The sequence below is a fragment of the Orbicella franksi genome, chromosome 5 (genome assembly GCF_964199315.1).
Source record: "Orbicella franksi chromosome 5, jaOrbFran1.1, whole genome shotgun sequence".
Classification (NCBI taxonomy): Eukaryota; Metazoa; Cnidaria; class Anthozoa; order Scleractinia; family Merulinidae; genus Orbicella; species Orbicella franksi.
In genome coordinates, this window is record NC_138149.1 from 19,341,773 (window position 1) to 19,367,400 (window position 25,628).

Consider the following 25,628-nt stretch of genomic DNA (forward strand, 5'->3'; position numbering starts at 1 on the left):
CGCCCTTGACATTTAATTTAGTAAGTTGCATTGGTGTTTTGATGTCCAAGGTATTACGAGCAAATCACGTTTCTCCGTTTGTCATTAATATGTAACCGAAAAGGAACTAGTGAGACAATCTCAGATAGTGCAGAGTGTAATGAAAAGCTCCGACGGAGTACTCATAACACAGTTCCTATATAACCCCTACCATTCACTTCTGGTTTGTATTGACCTTGCTAGTCAGCTAGGGATTTTGATGAGACATCTTAGCAGTGTGTAGGTTTGGCGTGTGTATTTCATTCACAGTCCAAAAATAGTTACAGTTAATTACCGTTTGACAAGACAGTTCTTGAATTTTACTGTGGTGTTTTACGTTGATTTTTGCTCATTTCAAATTAAATAATAGATTTAAGTAGCGAACGTGACAATTTTATTCTTCACGCAAACTTTTGTAACTTGATACTTTTGTTTTCCTCGCAAAGTTATGTAACCTGATACTCTTGTTTTCTCGAAAACACACGGAAGATGTGCTTGTATTCATTTCACAGCTGCAGATAAATGGAAAGTTGAATGTCGGACGAAGAAATGGAAGAGAAACGATTTGCTTTATTTAACAGGCAAATTTTCTTTTGACCAATAAACAAGAACTAATCTAATTATCAAATTGTCACGGAACAACACGTTCTGTTGCCACCTTTGGCGTTAACAATAAAACCACATAAATTTAAAATAAACACTGATATCGATTAATACAACTGAGAAGTGTTTCAACGAGAGGCAATGAAAGTAAACAGCGCTACTTGACCGACATCAGTGAACGAGTCCCCTCAGAGACTGATAAAATTTATGCTTTCAGTAGGTGCCACGGAGTCTGCAGCAATATTTGAGCAGTTTCCTGGGTTTCTTTGTACAATTTGACAAGTTTTAATGCCACTTACTTGGGAAAGTTTCGGTTGCGGGTATGAACATTTTGGTCTGTTTGATAGAGACAAAGGATAAAATAAACGCACTAGTGTAGTTTGGAAACATCGCATGATATTTCTTGAACCAAGGTAGGCGTAATTCCAAAAGACACGCAGTCACAGTAGCATTCTTGTATCACCTCATTGACCTCAACTGACCCCAATTAAACCAACCAATTAGAACCGACTATTTTAGCGCGAAATATAGGCGTGAAGGCGGGCGGCATTCAAAAAACCCAAGTTCTCTGGCAGGCGGTATTTCTCATGATTAGCGGCTTCGCGGGCAAAAGACGTCCTCGCGTCCCACGTCCCCACGTCCCAGCCTCCCCGCGTCCCCACGTTCCCGAGTCCCCAAGTCCCCGAGTCCTCACGTCCCCTGCGTCCCCACGTCCCCTGCGTCCCAAGTCCCAAGTCCCACGTCCCAGTCCCCAAGTCCCCATCCTACCTTTAGGAAGCACCTCATGGAAGGAAGGAACCTAAAGATGGCGGTACAATATGTCCCCATACATCACGTACCTACTGACATGGGGCTGTCGTAACAACCGCTGACAGCTCACGTCAGCGGAACCGGAGAAGCAAAATGGCAGATCCTAAAGGAGGGAAGAGAAAAAGAGAGATAGGAGACGAATTTGTCCATATTCGAGCCAAAGGACAGTTTTTGAAGGTACCGATAACGCTTGAACATGACAACAAGCAAGATGTAACAATTAGAGGTATGTTTTATTAGCAAAGGAGAACATTTCCAATTGAAGTTATAAGGCTTATTGTACACGTGCACAGTTAATTAAGCAACAGACCTCAAGTTTTTATGGTTTATTTAAGCAATAGACCACAAGTTTTTATGGTTTATAGGTTGATAAACCACGCGGGATGTTGGAAGAACACTCGAAGAATCCGTAAATCACGAGCCGCAGGCTCGTGATTTAGGAATTCTTCGAGTGTTCTTCCAACATCCCAAGTGGTTTATCATGCCACTAAACCATAGAAACTTGTGGTCGATTGCTTTTATAAAATAATTCAGAAGACATGCGAAATTTCCATGAGTTTACTGGCACAATAAACCATAGCTGATTGACCAATCAGAGCGCACGCTTTCATTTGATTATTATATAAAGTCTGATAAACCACGCGGGATGTTGAAAGAACACGAGAAGAATTTGTAAATCTCGAGCCGCAGGCGAGTGATTTACAAATTCTTCTCGTGTTCTTCCAGTGTCATTCGTTGGTGCCACTTTGTGGTCGGACATTTGACGCAAACCCCAGTAAAGTTTATATTTTCTGAAAGCTTAATTACCTCTATAAGTTAGAGGTAATTAATGCAGAGAAACATTTTTCGTTTATAACTTTGCTTACAATCAATCTTTTTTTCATAGAATTTTTTTTAAATGAAAGATCGCAATAAGATCTATAGATCTGAAAAAGCAAAAGACATTTTTTTTGAAAAATGGTCGCTTTTGAAGTATACTGATACCATATAATAGTAAGCTTAAGCCTTACTAGGTTTCTTAGAATGCAGGATTTAGTGGTTAAGTCCCTAATTACGGAAATATCCTCCAACCTTAAGTCATTTTAGCCACCAAATAGAACTTCTCTTTGCACTCAGTCGAAGCAATTAAAATTTTTCAGTCACAAGTGAGAGAAGAAATCATGGTTTACTGAGATAAAAACAACTTTTATTTGGGGGTTAATTGACTCAACTGAGGGCCAATCGACTTGGGGGCTTAACGACTAGATTCATGAATTAAGACTTACATGCATGAGCATGGCTGTAGCCAGACTGAAATGCTTGTCTACCTAATATCGAGAAAAATGCCCCATCTTATTGGTATATTTTTTGGCTTAACTGCAGAATACCCTGCCGCTTGAGTTAATTCATTTGTGCACATTGCTCATTCTTTAAAAATATATTGTGCACAAGTAAAATTGAGAACAACAGTGGGAGGGTTTTCTCCAGTTGCTCGGACCACTCGGTTGGTGCCTGGAACAAGTCACATGAAAGTGATCGCATTTAGCTCCAAGTCGTCGTCATTTGGCTCAATGCTTTAACTGGTTTTAATGACGGGGCAGTTGAAGTTAATTCGCTTGGCTAGTACACCTTACAACTTCTTTTGAGACAGAGGATGTCTTTCAAGAGGAGCTTTTCTTTAACTTGGGGAAGGTACTGGCCATGCAAATCCTGTTGGAACACCACCAAACAACACATAAGCTTGTCATTTAATCAATTTTTCTTAGATCTTCTTTCCTGAATTTTATTGAACAAACTTTGGTTCTCGCGGTGATTGTGAACTCCTTTCCTCCATCTCAACGAATTATATTGATCTACTATTTTCCCTTGAGGCAAACGGTGGAAGATTAATTTTCTATCCCTTCTCGTGGCATTCAGCAACACAGCAACTCGTAGGCACAGCAAAATAAAACACACCAGATCTGCGACAAACCAACAGTTTTCTGGGGAAGCATTGTCAAAACAAAACATCAAAGCATGACTAGCCTTGTTTTCATGCAGCTCGTCTCAGGCGCCGACCGAGTGGTCTGCCATATTTCCATTCGGTGTATTCAAAAATTTTACTGCAGCAAGTGCCTTGGTTCTCCTGTTACTAGCTATGTCCCTGATAAGTGGTTTCACTGATGGCAAGTGTTCTTGAGTCTGTGGTTGGTCAGACGGAAAAGTAGACACTCTTTACTAATGCCTAAAGAAGGAAGTTAAACTAGTGTTTTCATTTATGAGGCTGAAAAGTAAAAAAACTAACGAAGACCTGAACGTTACCAGTGTAAAAAAATTAACAAAATTAATTGTAAAATTATCAACAGTGTATGATGTATGGTGTATGAAAGGTAACTAGTAAACAAACCGGTGAACAATTGTCAAATTGCAACATTTCAGGGGCATGCATTATTGATTCAGTAAAGCCAAGTAGCCAGTTACACTCCCTTGAAAAATCCTGGATCTGCCCCTGCAATTTAATTACAGAACAACTTGGTCAGATCTTTTTAAAGAAGTTGTTATATCCTTACTTTGTATATCTATTAGTAACGAGAACAAAACATATTGAATGCATTGTTCAACAATTCAAATTGGTTTTTGGTTTTGTCCAGACATTATTAATCCTCAATCAAAGGTCTGTAATCGACACTTGATCGAAATCTTGATCGACACTCTGTAGACATCCCAATTGATATTCAGTCGACACTTGATGAACACTTGATTAACACTCAATCAACATCTCAATTGACACTTGATCAACAGTCGGTCACTAATCGGCCAAGTGTTGGTAGACTCATATGTATCAATCAAAAATCAGTAGACTCTTGACCAACTGTTGACTGAGATGTAGATCAAGTCTTGATCAAGGGTTGATCAAATATTAATAACTTACACATTATCCAAAAAATGATGAAACACAACTTACTACATATACATGTTTGTAGCTAGATATGCATGTAACTAGGTATTTACTGTATATAAATAATATGATTTTTTAACTAATTTTTTTCCCCTCAAAGCAGGGAGGTTAAATGTTTGTATAATTATTTTTCTTGTTGCTGTGTTATATGTAAACTTTTTCTCTGAGTCATTCTCTTTTGATAGAGTACTCAGAGTTCGTTTCAAACACAGGGCTCAAAATAATGGCCAGGCAATGGACAATGTCTGGCCAGAATGTTGACTTGACCTCCCAAAAACTTCACTCACTGGTCATGTTGACCAGTCACGTCATGTTGAGACAGTCATGTTGTTCATAATATTTCTTGAATAAACAATTAAATCCTCAACTGTAAATCTTAGGTTTTTAGTCTCTTTTTTATTATGACCTCTCACATGAAAACATACGGTTATTTGTTTGAACGGCTAAAATCATTTTCTTGCTGTTTGTCATGCATTCAGGATCGATAGGAATGCCATTCGAACTGCTGGGGTTATCCGCTCAGGAAAAAATATTCAGCCGTTTGAACAACTGCTGCTATCCATTCAAAAAAAAAATTTTCATCTGTTAGGACGGCAGAGGTTTTCAATTCAGAATTCAAAACTAGTCAGCCTTTCGAGCAACGGAGGTTTTCCGTATGGCAAAGGGAATCTGATCAGATTCAGCTCAGTTTTCATGACACTTTAGATTTGTCACAGAGCACCTCTCTTTGTTGGCGTATATTATAAGATATTTGTCATTGCTTTCACTTTCATTGCACAGAAATCAATGAACAAGATGCCAAAACAGAACTTAGACTCTATGGGACTCCGGGACATCAAAACAGGCATTTTGCAGTCAGCTTCGTTTCCATCAGGCCGTAAATATATCATTGATATCATTGAGCATGAACCCAGTATCTAATTTAGAACCCACCGATAAAAGTTACTGTTACAAAACGGACGAAAATAATTATACCAGCAGAAAAGCTGAAGGCCTTATCAGTATCTGTATCTGTAAAGATATTCTGTTCACAAATAAAATTTGAGACACTCTCAACTTGTCGCTTAGCATGTGACCAAAACCTACCTACTTTCAGTGGTAAAATTTACCAAATGATCGTCATTAGTTCTTTGTGAATGAAAACTCTCTCTAAAATATGACTACAACAGAGCTTAGATGTTTTATGGCTTACACTTTAGAGCTTTTATTTTAGTCACATCATCAAGAAACTTCCCGACACTTGTTGTGCAACTGTAGCCGTATTTGTTGTAATGCAATGATTTGTTGTGCATTTGCACAGGTGAGAATCGAGGAAACATGAACTGCTTCTTCTTCGGCTATATTTGTTCACCAAGTTATTTCTGAAGCCCAAAATTAGGATCTGCTGATGCATGTTTGGTTTCATTTATGTTTTGATGGACATCGTAAATACTTTGTAGAACATCAAAACAACAGCTCATGGAATTCATCATACTAATCGAAAAATTTGAAGTTTCGTCAAATATGCATCCATTCAATACTTTCTCTTTGGCAGGTGGCAAGAATTCCACTGGTACCGTGCCATTTCCAGGTGATCTGACCGTAAATAATTAACCAATCATCTTCAAGGAGAAATTATTTTTAAAGCCGCACAGAATTCTTTGCGTGCCTAGTAGAGCTTATCCTGACCTTTGGCATGTAGTCCATCGACACATCGATAGCGCTGTGAGGATAAACATGCCAGTTTTCAGTCGGAAGGCTTTTTTTCTCATCATACTTTGGTTGTGAGTGGAGTTATAACTTTACTACCGAGTATTTGTAAAGATTTTTAAACTAAGAAAAGTTCAGTACTCGATTATCTAGACCAACAAAGTCAGTGAGTTGGCTTGTGGGCCTTCTGCATGGGCACATGACATGTTCTCTCCCGCAAGAGGTGGTTGAACCTTCTTTCCATTGATCCATACATTTTGATGGAGTATTCAGCTTTGTTGGTTGAAGGAACTGTGTGCAGAAGACGCAAGGAAGCCTTCTGTACTGCTGGAACTAAAGATGGATCTTGTACAATCAGATATCTTTCCTCCGGATTCTCATTGGTGTCGTCGCAGAGATCGCAAACATGAGTTTTATAAACCTGCGAGCTAGCGAGCCATGCGAGCCAAAGGGCGAGCCAGTGCGAGCCATGTGAGCCATGTGAGTCGTGCGAGTCATGCGAGCCCTAGCACAAATGTCAAGATTTTTTATTTGTTACATTTATATTCACATGAGAACAAGAACAAGAGCAACGGAACAAAATGAATAAGATCGCAATATTAAATTCTAAGGGAAGAGACAACCACATGCAGCAGTCAGCCAACCGACAAAGTTTTGATAACTCTGATTCACTAAAGAGCGAACCTGTTAAAATTATGTGATTCACTCACCATTCTTGACGCCAATACACGGAGTTGCCATGAAGTACTATTGTCCTTTTTCTTGAATGATTTTCAACATGGATATCAATGAATGACAGGTGCCAATGGATACCATTTACCTACCCGTTCGAGTAGCGGTGGGGCGGTGGAGCCGTACGTTTCTCTCAGAAAATTTTCTTTACTTTAGTCTTGAACCTTAAGGTTACCGTATACCTTCAGGGGTGTCTTGCGTCCAAGCGATGTAGCGTGTCCGGTTTAAGCTGTAGATACCTAAGCCCCTATATCAAATTAAAGCTTATAGAGCTGGCTATCAAACCATACCAAAAATTTTGAAATAATGTGAATTGCCAATTTTTTCACGGCCACTAAATGCAAGCGTCCTAATCACCTTTTGGAAGCTACAAGTCAAAGCGAATTTTGTTTTTTGCCAATTTATTTTTTTCCTTGGTTTCAGGACAAAAAGCGCTAAAAAAGCGTGTCTGCGTTTTTCCATATTCAATTGTAGTAAAAAGTTACAGAACATTTTCGAAATAGGATTTAAAAAATGTGAAGTGATCGTACAAAAATCACTCTCGGAGAAAAAATATTTCGAAATAAACAATTCGCAGACACGTTTTTGTTTTTTATATGTTAATCTAGCTACTGTCCAAATTTGAGGGCAAACAAACAAATTCCGTTTGAGTTGTAACTCTTTAAAGTGTCTGCTTCAAGTGAAAAAATTTATCCGAGAAAACAGCGTTAAGAAAAATATCTTGCTTCGCAAACAAACTCCGCCTACAAACGCCTTCAACTGGGTTCTCAGATCACTGAGCCAATCAGCGCTTGGAAAATTTACTACCATTAACTCGTGGTGAAATTTACGCGTGAATCTGCAAAAAAACCCTTGCGTTTCGCAATGCGCTCAAGGCGGAGAGATAATTTTTCTGCAGCTGGGTTTTTCTTGAAGCTGGTTTGGCAAAATGGGGAAGACGAAAAAGGATACGAACGCTAGAGTAGCTGGGCGACGAGAACAAACAAAAGAAAGCGCGGCAGAGCAAATGTGCATGGATTATATTCCAATGGATCTCAATGAGTTGGACGATTCATCGGTATCGAACTCAACAAAAGAGTCACTGTAAACATCGCTGTTATCGCTGTCGAGTTCCCAAATTTTACACAACCTTTCTCTTCTCTTGACTCGATCTTTTTGCCTGCTTGATACGTCCGTAGCTTCATCCGTGAGGCCAACTATCGCTTCTTCACTCATTGATGTATTTTCATTCATTCTTTGCTTTTTCGAACTGGTAAATGGAGTTTTCCATGGTCCATGTTTACTTATAACTTAATAGAATTACGTCTAATACGAAAAATGCTTGGATTGACAAAGCTGATTAAGTAGCTGATTGAGTAGCCAGCCAATTCGTGGTATCCATATCGGTAATATTCCCATGAAAGTAGTCTCGGTTGATTGCATACACGTTATAGGGCTGTCAATCAAGAGGGAACTTTTACTTCCGGCCATAACGTAAAACATGCATTTCTCTGCCAATATTAGGTTTTTTTCAATTTTGTTTTCAGAAATTAGAGATTACTCTTCGACCATTAGTTTGAACCAAATATCCAAATTTGAAGAAAATTGCCGATCTGAAGGTATACTGTAACCTTAATAAATTTTTGATGCATTGTTTTTATTTTTTGCGGATCCTGGGCGATTTGAATAGACAAAATTTTCTCCAAAAAACAAAAATGTGAAACAAAGAAAAAATTCATCACACTCAGGGCAGCCATTACTATGATGCAAGACTTGGCACGATGTACAGATGTTTAGAGCATTTTTCATATTTGCCGCACCAGCAATAGTTCTGGTAACCGAAGCGAGATTAGGATTTTCTTTTGGGAATATTTCAATTGTAGGCACTTTTGTAGCTAACTTTAAAATTAATTTCCCAGGGAAAGGGAGAGTACCCTGGGAGCGAGGTTGTACTCGTCCCCAGGGTCATCTCCGCTTTCAAGATGGCTGGCGGGCAGTTTATAGCGATAGTTTAGTGATAGTTGGGCGCGAGATCTATGTTTCTTGGTGAAAAGTCGACGAACTCCCAGACCAATTGAAAAAAAAAAATACTCGCAAAAATGGCTTGCATGACTCGCATGACTCGCATGACTCGCACCGCTTGCACCGTGGCTCGCATGGCTCGCTGGCTCGCAGATTTAGCGGACCCGCAAACAATGGCAAGTCCTCCATCAGTTGCGAGACTTTGTTCAACATTTCTTGCAGCTTCGTTGTTCCAGGCTCTCTTCCACAGGCCAACAATAGTTTTATTCTATGAGGTTTTTTGTGTCCTACTACTTGTAAAGTTTGCTCCACCCATTTTCCGCCGCCTGCTGTCTAGAAAGACGGTTTTTCTTCTTAAAATCGCGCGCTCGAAAAGTGCAGGTAATCATGGCGCGTTTGTGGGACAAATCTAAAAACTTCCAAGGTCTTGTTTTCACTCCTAACAGGGATAAATTACTGCTTTGGGCTTTAAAATAGAAAGGAAAAATACAAATCAATGTTTAGGTGGCCTCAGTATGGAGGATCAAGTAGTACAGAGTCCGTAGAACTTTCTGGTGAAGAAGGTTTTCTTCCTACAACCGCCGCGAAAACATGAAGATCAGAGCGCTTTCAGATCACAGATTTAAAGCAGCTTTTTGGACTTAAGAAACAAAAATGGCAATGTACATTATTACTTCGAAGTTGAATTCAACTTTTGGAACGATTGGTAAAGCCACAGGCGTTAAAATGTCTGGAAAAGCGGTCGCTAAAAACTCAAGCTTTTGCATTAGCGTAAAGAAACATAGGCACGCAAGACGTGCAAGAGTTATTTTTTTCTGTGAAGTTTTGTAGATAGAAGCATTCATGGTACAGTAATGATTTGGTTAATTTGACAAGTTTTTTTGGTTGCGATGTTACATCGGTCATGGTAAGATAGCTAAATAGTAAGCTATAAAATGTTTGACTGAACAAACTACAGTAATCTGACATGTCTCCAGATTAATGTAGTTATCATCTTATTTTCTAACGGGCAATTTGATTCGCTCGTTGATACAACCCGCACTGTGATTGGTGTGACACCCGCACATGCATAAATCCCTCGCTCACCGATCACATAACCCTTCCAACCCCCAAGAGAAATTTTTGCTCAAAAATACTCAAGTTAATTTAGAGACTTTTTTGCATTTTACACAAGTCGTAAGTTTACCTTTTCACACAACACAACACAACACAACACAACTTCACCGAAAATAGAAAGAAAGAGAAAAAAAAATCTCTGACACGTTGAAAGTCTGATTTAATTAAATGCACTTTAACTTGGTGCCACGCAGTCTTCAAAGAACATTTGAACAGTTTTCATACTTTTTCCCTTAAAAAATATCGGGCTGAAATGAATGTCATCAAATAAAACTATTAAACTGCTACTGCAGAGACGTAAAAACCGTCCAGAAACAAAACCTTCTTTTTTGTTTAATATCCTGGAAACAATAGCCGATAACTTGTCAGCTCTAATTGAATTTACTCCCATATAAAAAACAAAAGTGTTAAGTTACCATTTGTTACTAAAGATAGCAAACATCTCGTGGGAAAGAGTGATGACGATTCGTCCGCTCTAATTGAATTTACTCCCTTGTGAAAAACAAGAGTGTCACATTACACTTTGCAACTAAAAACCAAAAATGTCTCGTTATATTTGCATGCAACAAGAACAAAACAATTGTTACCCGCACTTACTATTGTAAACGTTAGAACTGTTTCAAATCTAAAGTCTCGTCCCCTCTAAAGCAAGTCCTAAGAACTAGACGCGACGATTCGTGACCTCTAATTGAATTTACTCCTTGTGAAAAACAAAAGTATCAAGTTACCTTTGTAACTAAAAATAAAAATATCTCGTTGCATTTGCATACTACTAACTCACGAACTGTTTCAAACCTCAAGGCTCATCTCGTTCATTTAACTAAAATCCTCAGCCTAACCCACAGAAAATGTCGAAGTAAACCCAATATATGAATACTTCCTCCTCTTTTATAGAAGAATAAATATGGCCGTTCTGAACTCTATCGGGATCAAATCTTCTCACATACCATTTACCTTTACAACAAGAAATTTGATTGGCTGTTTATAGTAGATCCAATCTGATTGGTGTGACATACATACATCTCTCACTCACTCACTTACTCACTCACTCACTCACTCACTCACTCACCCATTGACCCGTCCATAACATACCCGACGCGCCGACTAAGAGGTATTTTTTTTACAAAAAAATAACTCAATAATTTGACCATGTGGTCATGCAGTGAAGCATGTGTGCAAAATTTTGAACAATGTTTTGCTTTTAAATAGGTTTCTTCGTCTCAGCGTGAATGAAAAGCTATTGTTATTGAACTTCCTTTCGCATTTCTTTCATTTGGTTCCCTGTATTTGGGAATTTTAGGTTTTAAAAGTGAACAGTAACTTGCACGCTAGATTTCTGCATATTTAATTTACGGCGACCTCCAGGCGCTTTGTTTATTTGCTTCGTTCAAATATTTCTGCATCTTATTAAGCTACTACAGAACCACTGGGAAAAGAACCAAAATGGCCACTAATTAACACAGTCGAATTACGACTGATCTCAAAATAATTGGCTTGTTTTTGTCGTCTTTTTGATTTACGACTTTCATCTTTCTTTCCAGCGCCGTCATATTTCGTCGCGCGGCGAAGAAATTACTTGATTTCTTGTTTTCAGATTGATTTTACAAGAGTTCTTCGCTTTTATTTTTCGTTGTTTTCTCAAATGTTAGCCGTTACAAGAATGAAATTCGGTTGTATTTGGTTTCGTTTTGTCCCCCAAAGTCAAAAATTAACTCATTTTCGTAAAGTCAATTTTCTCTGCTTCTGTGGGACATTTTGTCGTGTGGTAAGGAAATAATATAATTTCTTGTTTTCTCACCAGTTTTGTACATCAGGTTGAGTTCTTTTTGTTAATATTTTTTAATATTTCGACCCTTCATTTATTGAACTTTAAATAAACGATGTCTTGAAACCTGATCTTGTGTCTGTGGTTACTCCGCATATGCTTTAGGGGTGGGTTGCGGGCCGTCGCGGGCAATTTCATTCAGGTGTCAATGGGTTAGTGCATGTTTGATTGTTTGAAGTTGTGTAAGCTGTTCATAAACTGCCCCTGTGCATTTTTGGTCAGTGTCATAGACATCATTTCCCTACCAAAGAGCAACTGTTACACTGTGTGGTGTAAATGACATTGCAAAAGGCCCTCTTGAAGGCCCTCTAGACACTTGAACACTGCGAGTTTTGCGTGACTTGAACACTGCGAGTTTTTGCGTTACATTATAATTCATTGTGTCATACATGTAGTATGTTCAGCTTTCTTGTGCGAGCCTGCAATGCTTGTGGTTACAGTTGGCCGCCATGTTTTGTAAGGACAGAGATTTGGTGATTAAAGCCTAGTATTTCTGCAGGCAATCGTCTTTTCTCATTTACAACAATTTAATCACCAGTCTCGATGGACAAAGTACTCCGTCCGGAGCGCCTGGAAACGGACCCTAGCAGTGGCGAAGCTTCGAAAGAATGGCTTCATTGGAAACGAACCTTCGATAACTTTTTGGCTGTTCTACCACAAAGAGACCTCGACAAGCTCTCGATACTGGCGAATTACGTTTCTCCCTCAATCTTTCAACACATCGAGGAGTGCACTGACTATGAGGCAGCCGTAGAAATATTACAAGCTCTTTTTGCCCGCCATATCCTTGCCACGAGGTGCCAGCAACCTCACGAAACTTTGGATGAATTCCTCCAAGCTCTGAAAACACTTACCAGGGATTGCAACTTCCAAAGTGTCACTGCTTCTAAATATTGCGAAGAAAGCATCCGTGACGCTTTTATCACTGGTTTACGGTCACCTTCAATCCGCCAGAGGTTACTGGAGAATAATACGCTAGATTTGAAGGCCATATTTGATCAAGCTCGTTCTCTGGAATTGGCTATGCGTAATTCCGAGTCCTACTCTGGTCCTCCTTCATCTGTCAATGCAGCCATTCCACCCACCACTACGGTGGATCAGGAACAGATAGATCCCAGCACGCTAGCTGCGGTTGGATCAAATGGCTCACCTCAAGCGACTACCTGTTTCTTCTGTGGAAACAGCAACCATCCTTGTTCAAAATGTCCTGCCCGTGATGCAGTTTGCTCTAATTGTCAGAAGAAGGGCCATTTTGCAAAAGTTTGCCGTGGAAAGAAGATGAGCAAGAATAAAGTTTCAGCTGCAGCCTGGTCTCCTACACTTGCCACAGTTGGTGCCCCTGAATCCCTTTCAAAGTCTTCAGGAACTGTAATCATCCAAGGACTGGAGGTCAAAGCCCTCTTTGATAGTGGTAGCACTGAAAGCTTTATTCATCCAAGGTTGGTAGAGAGGGTAGCTCTTACCGTTCATCCTTCATCTGGTACAGTATCCATGGCTACATCAGCATCTCGTACAGTTAGTATCCCTGGTACCTGTGTCGCTGATCTCTCCTACCAAGGACGTAAATATGCAGATTACAAACTGTCCGTCTTGCCTGGACTTTGTGCTGACCTAATCCTTGGTCTTGATTTCCAATCCCAGCATTCAAGCGTCACTTTCCATTACGGGGGCTCTGAACCACCTTTGGCTGTCTGTGGTTTTAGTAAACTGAATATAGACCCACCTGAGCCATTTGCGAATCTGACTGCAGACTGCCATCCAATTGCCTCAAAGTCTCGAAGATACAGCCAAGAGGATTCCGCTTTTATTGACGAGGAAGTGAAAAGATTACTCAAAGAAGGCATCGTTGAACCAAGCCTTTCACCATGGCGGACACAAGTCGTAGTGACTAAAGACGAGAATCATAGGAAGAGGCTAGCGATCGACTACTCGCAAACAGTTAACAGGTTCACACTTCTAGATGCTTTCCCATTGCCCAGAATAAGCGACATGGTCAACAAGATGGCCCAGTACAGAGTATTTAGCACAATCGACCTACGTAGTGCGTACCACCAAGTACCGCTTAAGAAGGAAGACAAGCCTTACACAGCCTTTGAAGCTCGAGGAAATCTCTATCAGTTCACTCGCCTGCCTTTTGGGGTCACCAATGGAGTAGCCTGTTTTCAGAGAGAGATGATGAAGTTTGTAGATGAGAATGATCTTGAGGCCAGCTTCCCTTACCTTGACAACGTTACTATTTGCGGCAAGGACCAAGAGGACCATGACACTAGCATGGAACATTTTCTTGAAGCTGCCAAACGCAAGAACCTCTGTTATAACACTGAAAAGTGTATCTTCTCAACCCGGCGTCTCCCCGTCTTCGGACACATCATCGAGGAGGGTACCATACGGCCGGATCCTGATCGTCTACGGCCCCTGCGTGAACTCCCCGTTCCACATGACTCAAAGTCCATGAGCAGGTGTCTCGGGTTATTCTCCTATTATTCACAATGGATCCCAAGGTTCTCGGATCGAATCAAGCCAATTGCTTCTTGCAGGTCGTTCCCTCTGCCTCCGCCAGCTGTTGAAGCATTTGAAAGTCTCAAGAAGACGATAGAAGAAGCTGTTGTCACCGCTATTGATGAGACCATTCCCTTTGAAGTCGAAACTGATGCGTCCGAAGTAGTGCTAGCAGCCACTCTCAACCAGAATGGAAAACCTGTCGCCTTCTTCTCGCGAACTCTTCAAGGCAGTGAACTGAAGCATGCATCCATAGAGAAGGAAGCCCAGGCCATAATAGAAGTGGTGAGGCATTGGAGACACTTCCTTACTGGAAGACACTTCATCCTGAAAACTGACCAGAAATCAGTGTCCTACATGTTTGACAAGCAGCACAGCGGAAAGATAAAGAATGAGAAGTTCCTGCGTTGGAGACTCGAACTCTCCTGCTTCAGTTTTGATATCATCTATCGCCCCAGCAGAGATAATGTCCCAGCTGACACACTGTCCAGGACTACGTGTGCCATGGCCACTGAAGATTCCCTCTTTAAGCTTCACGAAGCACTCTGACATCCAGGCATCACCAGGCTAAACCACTTTGTGCGAACCAAGAACTTACCTTATTCCCTCGATGAGATTAAGAAGATGACAAGCCGGTGCCCTATTTGTTGTGAATGTAAACCTCAGTACCATCGCCCAGAGAAGGTTCCCCTTATCAAAGCCACTCAGCCATTTGAGAGGATCAACATCGACTTTAAAGGCCCTCTTCCGACAAATAACGGAAACAAGTACTTCCTTATGGTTGTTGATGAGTATTCCCGGTTCCCATTTGTTTTCCCATGTCCTGATGTATCCACGAACACAGTCATTAAGTGCCTTACATCGCTGTTCTCACTTGTTGGAATGCCAGCATATGTCCATTCAGACCGCGGAGCTTCATTCATGAGCAGAGAGTTAAGGGAATTCCTGTCTTCAAAAGGAGTAGCTTCAAGCCGAACTACCAGTTACAATCCAGAAGGAAATGGGCAAGCAGAGAGATGCAATGGTGTGATATGGAAAGCAGTTACTATGAGTTTGAAATCCAAGAACCTACCATTCAAGAACTGGCAGGATGTCCTCCCCGATGTGCTACACTCTGTTCGTTCTCTTTTGTGTACTGCCACCAATGAAACTCCACATGAGCGATTCTTTGGTTTCTCACGCCGATCGTCAGCTGGCGCCTCCATCCCCACCTGGCTAGCTACACCTGGCCCAGTGTACATTAAATGCCAGGTACGCACAAGTAAGATGGACCCTTTGGTCGATGAAGTGGAACTACTCCAGGCAAACCCTCACTATGCGCATGTGCGCTATCCTGACGGTAGGGAGACGACAGTGGCCACAAAGCACCTTGCACCCAAGGGCCACATGGAAGTTGTCGAGGCCCAGCCAGCACCAGAATGTATTCCAGAGGAAGCAGAGAACTTGCCCCTTGACACACACGTGAGTGTTACGCCTGATGCAGAACCATCGTCTGTGCCCGAACCTGAACTTGAACCTGAACTTACACCAGTACTGAATTCAGAACCTGTACGTCGCTCCCAACGAGTTCGTCGTCCTGTAGTTAGACTTAATCTTTAAAGGACAGGGTGAATGTGGTGTAAATGACATTGCAAAAGGCCCTCTTGAAGGCCCTCTAGACACTTGAACACTGCGAGTTTTGCGTGACTTGAACACTGCGAGATTTTGCGTTACATTATAATTCATTGTGTCATACATGTAGTATGTTCAGCTTTCTTGTGCGAGCCTGCAATGCTTGTGGTTACAGTTGGCCGCCATGTTTTGTAAGGACAGAGATTTGGTGATTAAAGCCTAGTATTTCTGCAGGCAATCGTCTTTTCTCATTTACAACACACTGTGCTCAGTAAATTATAAGGCTCAATGATTTTCACTCGGACACTTTTCTCCCCTGTGAAATGGCGTGACCACTTCAGCCATGGGAAACCATCATGATGCTGTTGGTTGGTGTTGTAACAGCACTCTGTACACCTGACTGACTTAGAAATAGTGTAATATAATTCTCAATGTCAACATAGCCCACAACTACCTCTCCAAATTTATTAAAGGTCATGCCAATCTTTTCTAGCAATTCTTGGCGTGTGCCATTCAGATTATTAAATTTTTTTCTTTACTGAGTTGGAGAGCGTTTGATCGAACGGTCGACCGAACTAGTGCTGTGGCCGAGATACGATAATAAAATGAATGACTACATAAAAGCAAACTAGAGATCGATGGAATACAGTACCTTTAATACCGGTATAGAAAGTACACTGTTAAAACCAAATTGAAGTAAAACACGAAGTGATTTTCAAGCTTACAACGCGATGCGGCCAGCGCTGCATGTTGTGCGATTCTAGTACTCAAATTGCTTCCATCCAAGTGTAGAAAAGATTCACCGCCGAAAGAGCCTTCCCAACTGTCCAAATCAACACTTCTCATATTTACAGCACAATTCCGAGTTCCAAGCACAGTATAAGACAAGACAAAATAATTCTGAAAAGCATCAACACTCGCCCTGGCAGTGACCGCCATCATTCAAATGCAAACTCACGACTACGTGCGGGCTGCCTTATGGGATATGGGAATAAAATTTTCTCTCCAGTCTCGCGCAATGACGTCACCAGATCACCTGGTTCATTGAGGTGCTGAGCCCTGCCAAGGCTATCTTTGGTTAAGTTTTAAGATTTTCGTTGTATTAAGCCAATTTTTAAACGGTCTAGCATAGTCTGGAACAAACACATTATTTTTGTGGGTTTACTTAGGCCAATATTACTCAATTTTTTAAAAAATATCTCGATTGGTCCGAAATGAGATGTGACTGAGCTCAAATTACTTTGGCCGGTCAACATGACCAGCCACAGTCTGAAAATTATTTTGAGCCCTGAAACATCATCAGAACTGTTTACTGACAGCTGACTTTGGTACAAGGTTGAATGGTACTGTTGTAGTGTAATTTATCTATGTGACCTCAATAACATTGATTTCTGCAATAAGTGGATTGGATTACATGTATGTCTCTGAGAGCTTGAATAATGAGATTGTCACACTGTTCATGTACATGTACCTTGTTGTGACAAATTTGTTGGACATTATATTCTGGAATTCTCAATTTGCTTTCAATAAACCTCGTGAGATGTTCCATAAGATATTGAACAAATGCCTAGAGCTCTAATATTCCAATGAAATGTAGGACCACCATACATTGTGAAAAAAGCATTCAGCGCCAGGAATTCTGGATGGTTCCCTGTCTCTAGAATTTGAAAGTCGATTGATTTTCAATTGTTTACAAAGCTTTTGGACAGTCAGTGTGTTCACAGTAGTTGATGACTCATTTTAAGTACGATCATTTAAATCTAACATATTGCAGTTATCTGAAATAGTTGTTTTGTGTCATTCACAAGTACACACAGCTTCCACATTGATGGTTTTTCAATCACTACAAGATTATTACAACATGGTTGCTCGAGAGGCTCAATTATGAAACATCGGAACTCAATATTTCCTCTGAAGAGGCTCAGTTTTTCTCATATGAGGGAGGCTAAAGCTCCTTCCAAAATTATGGAATATCGGCAAGGGTTGTATATTTACAATACGCATTGACAAATTGCTACTCAGTACCATAGAAATTCGCAGTTTATCTCGTCCTAAATCCTCACGCAACCTTTCATCTGATCGGTTGGAAACAAAATATGAAAGACTCACCTCAATTCAAAGAATACTGTACTTCCAAGGTAAGAGATGAGATCGAAGAAGGCAGCAGAGATCTTCGTTTGCCATTGATGACTATCGGCAGATTGTTGTTGATACAAAGTGTTTAGGGAAGGTACATTTTTTATTGGGGAGGGTCAAACCTGTTTTATTTGCAACTAGGGGAGGGTCACAGATTTTTGGCAAGGAAAAATTACTCTTAATGTCGCTTAGTTGATTCTTATTTGTTAACAAACACGCGAAGTGTATAGAAACCTAAAACTTGTATATACAAGCAAAGCTACCAGTCAAGATTAATTTAAATTATTTACAGGCGTTGAAATATTATATCAAAAAAACTATCTTGTTCCAACTAACATAATTGTCTCTCTCAACCCGTGCCTGCTTTCGTCCATATTTTGATGGCGGTAATGTTTCCGTGCGGGGTTCTGGTATAAAATCAGTCTCCGGTGACGATTCGTTACTTAAGCTACTTGAGCTCGAACCGACAACTTGATCTACTACATCACTTTGCAAGTCTGTTTCAACCTCGGATAGTGATGAGGTCACTTGTTGCTGCACATTTCTTAGCGGGGGTAGCGGATGTTGTTGACACTCCATTGAATTGTACAGCAAGCTGCCAATGGTGCTTTCTTTCAGTCACGAAACAGCGGCGAAAGCGTTTCTTGTAGGGACAAGTGGTCCAAAAGGATAGGTAGAATATTGGCAGAATACTATTTGAGAATTCAGTATATTTGCCCTTTGGGTTCGGGAATCACCCCAGGTCTTCACCTTTCCACTTCTCTGGACTTGCACTTTCACTTGTTCCCACACCCGATGTGCCACCAACAGAGTCAGAGGAGTAGTGGGCATCCTTTTTAGAATGGCGAGTCAGCAAACAGCCACAATAGCCACAAGTTGTTCCATCTGACCTCATGAAATCCTCGCATTCACCACAAGCACATTTCCCTCTTTCTATTCCTCGCACATCCTTGCCCATTTTCAAGTTTTCACCATGCAATCACACACCACGCAATTAACTGCTTTGTGTGCAGACGCAGTTATGTGGGTAACACTTCTGGTTAGTTATTTTCACTTCCTGTTATTTTTGTCTTGGAGGAAGTGGGGGTAGGGTCAGATGTTTTTGTGTAGGTATTTGTGAAGGGTCATGCATTAAGCCATTCTGGGAAGTGGAAGAGCCGCAACTTTTTTTGCAAAAAATTTCTGAAATACCCCGACCCACCCCCACCCAATAAAGACATACCTTCCCGTACAAAAGACTGCAAGATGGATATTTGTTGTGCTGATTGGCTCTGAAGTATATTCTGTTGTTACTTACTTACTTTTGGAAAACTCAGACGATGGTAGTAGTGACTGCTGTGCAAGCGCAGTAGTCACAAAAAGTGTCTTTGAGGTGGTCCGTTGACCTGAAATCAACAAGATGTTAGTGTTTTAAAGCGAAATCAACATCTTTGAGCTTTTGTGTTGACGTGAAATCAACATTAAACTGTTTTTTAAGTGAAACGAACATCTCTGGGGTCATGCATTCTCGTGAAATGAGCATTTAACTGTTTCTTAAGGTGGCTCCATAGGGTAATCATTTACGGCGTTGCGTGCGCAAGTGTTCTGTTCTGAATGCCGTTTTTGCATTCGTTTTTACACCCAGTTCTCTCAAACTAATTAAATGTAATAAGCAATGATTAAATAGATTTTTACTATTATCTCTGTTGAAATTATTGGTTTAGTCTTGAATTATAAATGCCTGAACAAATATGTTTTTTACTTTTTTATGGCTTTACCTGCAATTTTCTTGAATTTCCTTTGGTGAAATCTTCCCAAATTTTCACAGCATATCGCTTCCTGTGGGATATGGATTTTAAAGACAAAAAAAGTAGGGTTTGTAAAGGCAGGTTTTTTGATTTTTGCAAATTTACGTCTTTTACTGCTGCGAGAAAACTGGTCTTATAGATTTTCCTGAAAAATGAGTACCGTCTAAAGTAAAACATTTACTACCAATCTGCCAAGTTTTACGGAATTTCACCGAAGGAAATTTACGGTCAGTTTTGCTTGTTGTGCTCATGTTGACGTAATAAAATATTGAAAAACACTGACGTTTTCCTTTGAGCATGCGCAGATTACTTGAGCTTTTGTCCTCAGCGCGTGTGCGATTGTAAAACTATAGGGAGCCACCTTAAATGAAAAAGTGTCTTTAAGATCACCTGTTGACCTGAAATCAACATTTTGCCGTTTTTTGAAGTGAAGACAAATTTAAATTATTGCATCCAAAACTTGAAGTGAGACAAAGTTGTTTGCTTTGTTGTGGAGTAGAAACTTTTTTTGAGCTTTTTTCTGGCAATTCAGAGCGAAAAAAGCAAAATAACCTAAAATTCAACCTACAGTAAGGCCGATATGCATACGGCCCTTCAATTAATAGATTGTTCTCTCATGATTTCTATGTGTGATAGTTGACTTGTAGGTGTAATTAATTCTTGCCTGTCAATTGTACCCCAATCTCTTATTAAAATTGCTTTATTTTAATTGTTTTTGTATCCAGGAAAGAAGACAAGAATAAAACCAAGCAGAAAAGATGAAAGACGGAAAGCCAGAGCCGAGAAGAAGGCAAGAAAAGTTGCTTTCTTCAGTAGAAAGAAAGAGCAGGTCAGCAAATTAGTTAAGAATTATTCCATCAACATACTTTGGATACAAGGTTATAAATACAAGGCACATACGGTACAGTCGAACTTGCTGTTGTGACCAACTCTCGTAAACAACCACCTCTCATCTGCAACCAGTTTTCCAAAATACCTTAAGTTTTCCAAGTCAAATCACTATATTTGGAACCTCTTGACCACCTTGTGTAAGCGACTGGGACCACTTGTCTTTTAGAGCTAGAAGTTTGAAATTTTCTTTGTTTTTAACCTCCCATAAGCAACATGCACTTGACAAATAATGCATGTAGAGCAGAAATTGGATAGCAAGGTGTTGTAACATTTTGCATTCCTGGGTAGTACAAGAGACGAAAATTTCTCAATAACAGCATTTCCTGAAATTTCTCAATAACAGCATTTGCTGATGGGTTTACCCTGGTTAAATATGTTTAGATTGCTATTATTATTATTACTATTATTATTATTGTTATTGTTACTGTTACTGTTATTGTTGCTGTTAAAGAGCTTGTGAAGTAACAAATGATTGCTGCTTATTTGAAAGGCTTTTTATAGTAAAAAAGAATGGCGTTTTCCTTTTTGGAATATCTTTTTTCGTTTTGAGATATTTATGTTTTTGTATTATGGAAATGAGGAAAGTAATGATGTTATAAATAGTTCTACTTAAACAGTAAAACACTGAATCAAGAATATCTCCAGAGATATTGGAGCAAAGTTATTCCAACTTGGTACCAGAAATGTACATCACAAAAGAAACAGAATGACACCTTCTGTGTTGTTGCCATGGCAACACTCTTGGGTCAAGTGTCTTTCCGTGAAAAACCAAATATGCGCATTTGTAACCTTTTGTGATTTACATTTCTGGTGCCAAGTTTAAAGAACACTGCTGTAATATTTCTAGAGATATTCCTGATTGGGTGTTGAACCGATGTAGCTGAACCACCTATGACATCTTCACTTTCCTCAATTTTTCAGCTGCAAAGGATGCTGGGAGGGTTCTTATCGCCAACGAGTCAGATGAGCGAAAATCTGAGTCTGACGAGGCGGCAGCTTTATAGCGCCATATGTAGTGTGAAGGTGTATGCAGCTGGTTACCCAGAAAAATTCTCAGATTTTTTCAGCTCGATTTTGCTTAAGTGAACATTTCTGGTGCTGTGAGATTTTTTTGGCCATATTAAGATGTAGGCGGATGTTGTTGATATTTGGGATGAGCCAATCAGAACACTATTTTCGTTTGGGAATTCGCAAGGTTTCAAAGCGTTGAACAAGGTTATTCCAGGTTGTTTTTCAGTGTTTAGTCTTTCTGGCACGGGATTAATCGTTTACTTTGGTTTATTTGCCTGAAATTTTGGTTATTTAAAGTGTATGAAACTTGGATTTCTTATGTTTGAATCGCATAATTGATAAGCTTATCACGGCCTGAGTTGTTTTCTGGAATCGACTCAAGTGTGTGTTGTTTATTTAAGAGAAAGCGCTCTTTCATTGTCAATTACAACCAATGGGTTGACAGAGTCAAAGGAGGTCAAATTGAACCAAGAGTGCACTTTGTGAGTAAAGTTCTGAAAACTTCAAGCAAAATGAATATTAATAACATTGTGTCTAGATACCTGGCAGCCGGGAAGTGTTTAAAAAAAACTAGCCTACCTGGCAGTCTGAAATTAATGTAAAAATTCCACAGAATAACTCATTTAATTCTTCTTGCAACTGTACAGCAGATCTTTGTTTAGTGATGTCAAGTGATTCCAACTATTATTCTAGCTTTTTACGAGCTTGGGCATACCATAAAATCATGAAGCTTTGACACAGAAAATGTTCATGCTCTGACTCTTATAGAATAATATCTTCAAAAATCGCAATTGAAACCGGCTCTGAGAATACTCAATATATGATCAGAAATGCCAAGTGATTCTAAATAATGTTTTGGTTTTGCAGTGGACGAATTCTCTTAGCCTCAGCATGCTATAAATATCTTGACTCATGGTCACAGTCACGGGCGTGGTTGTTCAAAAATTCCTGTGGTCCAAAATTTATCGATAATCAATTCCAGAAAAAAATGATTGTTAGAATCAATTGAAACTTCCCCAGAGTATTTGAGTATTTTGATCTTTGGTCAGAAACACCAAGTGATTTTATACAATGTTTTTGGGTTTGCACATCCCAAATTGTCTGAGCTTTGTGTGACTCACAGGCATGGTTTTTCAAAGAACTTTTTACCTGGCAGTCAGAAATTATTTCTGTTTTTCCACCATAATTTCCATTCAAACCTAATGAGAACCTTTTTTTAGCAGTTGAGAATGCTTGACCTCTGTGTAGAAATACCATGGGATTTCAGAACTCATTAGGCCTCTACATTGAATTGTTCACTTGGCCTCAGCATGGAAGCACATAACATGACGAAAGTTTGCCACAGGTTGCGTGACATTGTTGATAGGTACTGAGTGACAGCAGAGATTTGCATTTCTTAGAACTGTTGGCTAAGTTATGTTAAAAAGCAGCTTATTCGATATTCGACGGCCAGTTTTTTAAAAGTGTGTTTATAATAGATACAAATTTAAAAAATAAAACGTTCATTGTAGTCAAGTACTAGTTCATGGGTTAACTCCCGGGTATCTAGGTTTTTGAACAACCATGCCTGTACGTGGAGATCAAGAATTAATATAATTATAGTATGCCAAAGCTAAGAGAATATGTCTACTACAACACCAAAACATTATTTAGAATCGCGTGGCATTTCTGAACACTTAAACTGTCTATGACAAGGAAGTTGTGCTGTACGTATATAAGAAATAGAGCTTCTTTCTCAAAATTAGACTGTTCACAGCCTCTCTACTTACGCACGCAAAAGAAAAAGTGCTTGCTTCAGGTTGCGTTTGCTACTTCCGCTTGTGCTTGCTACTAACACTTGGGTAGCAAGCGTTAGTAGCAAGCATTCTTGCACAAACACTCAGCATTCTGGCAATGTGAAAACGTGGGCTTAAAGCAAAAAATATTGACAAAGCTACCTCCGACTCCATCTTTTTTTGCTCTCGCCCCTAGTTTTGCATGAGCAGACTTAACTTGTTCGCAGTTCACTATGGAAGTGCTTGCTATACGGGTTAATGGTAAGTTTGCATTGACTTCTGATAGTTGAGTGCTATATATAGGCCCACAACACCATGGGCACCCACTCTGATGAGCCTGCCTCCCTCCAGTCAAGGAGGAACTCTTTGGAATGAGGCAGTTATTGTATCATAGTTTACTGCCGTTATGAAGTTCTTGAGTTTTAAATCTGTATTTGACCCAGACGGCCAAAACCTGAGAGGGCATCCTGGAAGTCCCCGTGTATAGGGAGGAATTTTTTGCTGTAGCAGAAAAAATCTCGATTTTTGAGAACATGGCTCAGAAAGGATTGCCGAAAAGTACGTATTTAGGATTGCCGAAAGTTTGCTGGGGGTCGAATAAACACACCGCAATCTACCGCAATCAAATAAATTCTCTTCGAAATGGCAGAGATTCTGATATAGAACAAATTGAAAATGATTTCAAAGATCCTGAAGATTTTGGGATAAAAACAACTCAGAAGGTATGGTAAGTAATTTTGAAGTACCAGTAAATCTTGATATTCGAGGTGAGTGTCGCTTTGTTCGTGTTCAATTGTGGCTAAAATACTTCCGATTGCTAGTTCTACCTTTGGCATGTCGTTTATTCAGATCACTCATTTGTGTTGAGTTATCTTACGTGGCGTAGAGCTTATGTCACAGCTGGGTGACTTGGCAGGAATCCAAAGGTAAATGTAAATGTTTTGCAGCGTTTTTGTTGAGGACAAAGAACGTGACTGTAATTTGCATTTAAAGATTAGAGCAGTGATAGTAATGCGATACCTCTGTTAATAACCTGAGTATCAGGCCTTTCTTAGCAAGAGGGTAAGGGAAGAGGGGAATTACAGAGAAAATCCTTTTCTTTGCCAGGTGCCTCCTCCTCCTACCCATCTCAGAAAAAAATTGTGACAGCAAGTTCCAGATAATGTTCTCAACTGCTGTTCTGCTTTATTTTTGTTCTGATATGTTTGCTCTTATAACAAGAAAAATGGTTTGTTTCATCATCAAATTCAAACAGCAGAGTGGTTTGACATAATATTTTGTTTCTCTATAATATTTTAACCTTTTTTTCTTTAGTTCTACTGAGTGAAATTTCTGTAACAGAAATATTAGTTCCCATGAAGGAAACCTTTCTTTTTTTTCAGAAAGTACTTTTTGTCTCCTTTCAAACGAAAACTCATGGCTGTCTGGAATGGAATGAGTTAAATAGAAAGTGGATAATGTTTGGATAATAACCATGATAAGATGCCTAAGTTATAGGAACATTATGAGTGATAAAGTTTACAAAAAAAGTTATAGAAGTTTTAGTTCATACAATAATGTTCAATATTGTTTTCAGTCAGTAGAAATAAAAGAAAGCGGGGGCAGCTTTAGTGTCATAACTAGTACTAGTCTTAATCCACTGGCTATCAAAAGCACTGCTAAAATCAAAAAAATGGATATTTTTGTTCTGTTTATTGCTTTTAAAGTGCCTATGAAGTTAAAATAATTGCTGATTATTTGAAAGGCTTTTCAAAATAAAGTAGAATGGAGTTTTCCTTTTTGGAATATCTTTTGTTTTGGAGGTATTTATGTTTTTGTATTTTGCAAATGAGGACAGTAATATTACGTCATCAGTGGTTCCACTGAAACAGTACAACACTCAATCAGGAATATCTCTAGAAATATTAGAGGAGTGTCCTTTAAACTTGGCACCAGAATATACATCACAAAAGAAACAAAATGACACCCACCGTGCCATTGCATGACAATAGTAATGCCATTGAAAATTGGTAAAAAAGGAAAGGAATTAAATGGTTGTCACTGGCTAAAAATATGGTTATCGGACGTTTCGGCCACTACTGTTGCCTTCTTCAGCAAAAGATGGAAAATGCAAATGTTAAACACAGTCACAATCTTTACATTTGATCTTGTAAACAATGCCTCTGTAAGCCTCTTTCTCGATCTTGTCTTTAGGTTTTTTGAGTATG

At 39.6% G+C, this 25,628-nt stretch overlaps 2 protein-coding genes across 6 annotated transcripts in view; both read left to right on the plus strand.

Moving 5' to 3' along the window:
* Positions 1-792: 792 nt before the first annotated feature.
* LOC145487505 (nucleolar MIF4G domain-containing protein 1-like) overlaps positions 793-25,628 on the plus strand; it is a 156,984-nt gene continuing 132,148 nt past the window's right edge. For 2 of the 5 annotated variants that reach the window (XM_081466312.1, XM_081466311.1), the window contains exons 1-2: positions 796-1,657; positions 20,470-20,573. In XM_081466312.1, the coding sequence (XP_081322438.1) occupies positions 1,525-1,657; positions 20,470-20,573 (237 nt within the window). In that variant the 5' untranslated portion in view covers positions 796-1,524. Of the gene's footprint in view, positions 1,658-20,469; positions 20,574-23,617; positions 23,683-25,628 lie in introns of those variants that run through there. The other 3 variants (XM_081466309.1, XM_081466313.1, XM_081466314.1) reach the window with 3 other exon arrangements.
* LOC145487525 (uncharacterized) overlaps positions 24,745-25,628 on the plus strand; it is a 148,851-nt gene continuing 147,967 nt past the window's right edge. Inside the window, exon 1 of the mRNA XM_081466348.1 lies at positions 24,745-24,755. The gene's annotated coding sequence lies outside the window, so the exon portion shown is untranslated. The remainder of the gene's footprint in view (positions 24,756-25,628) is intronic.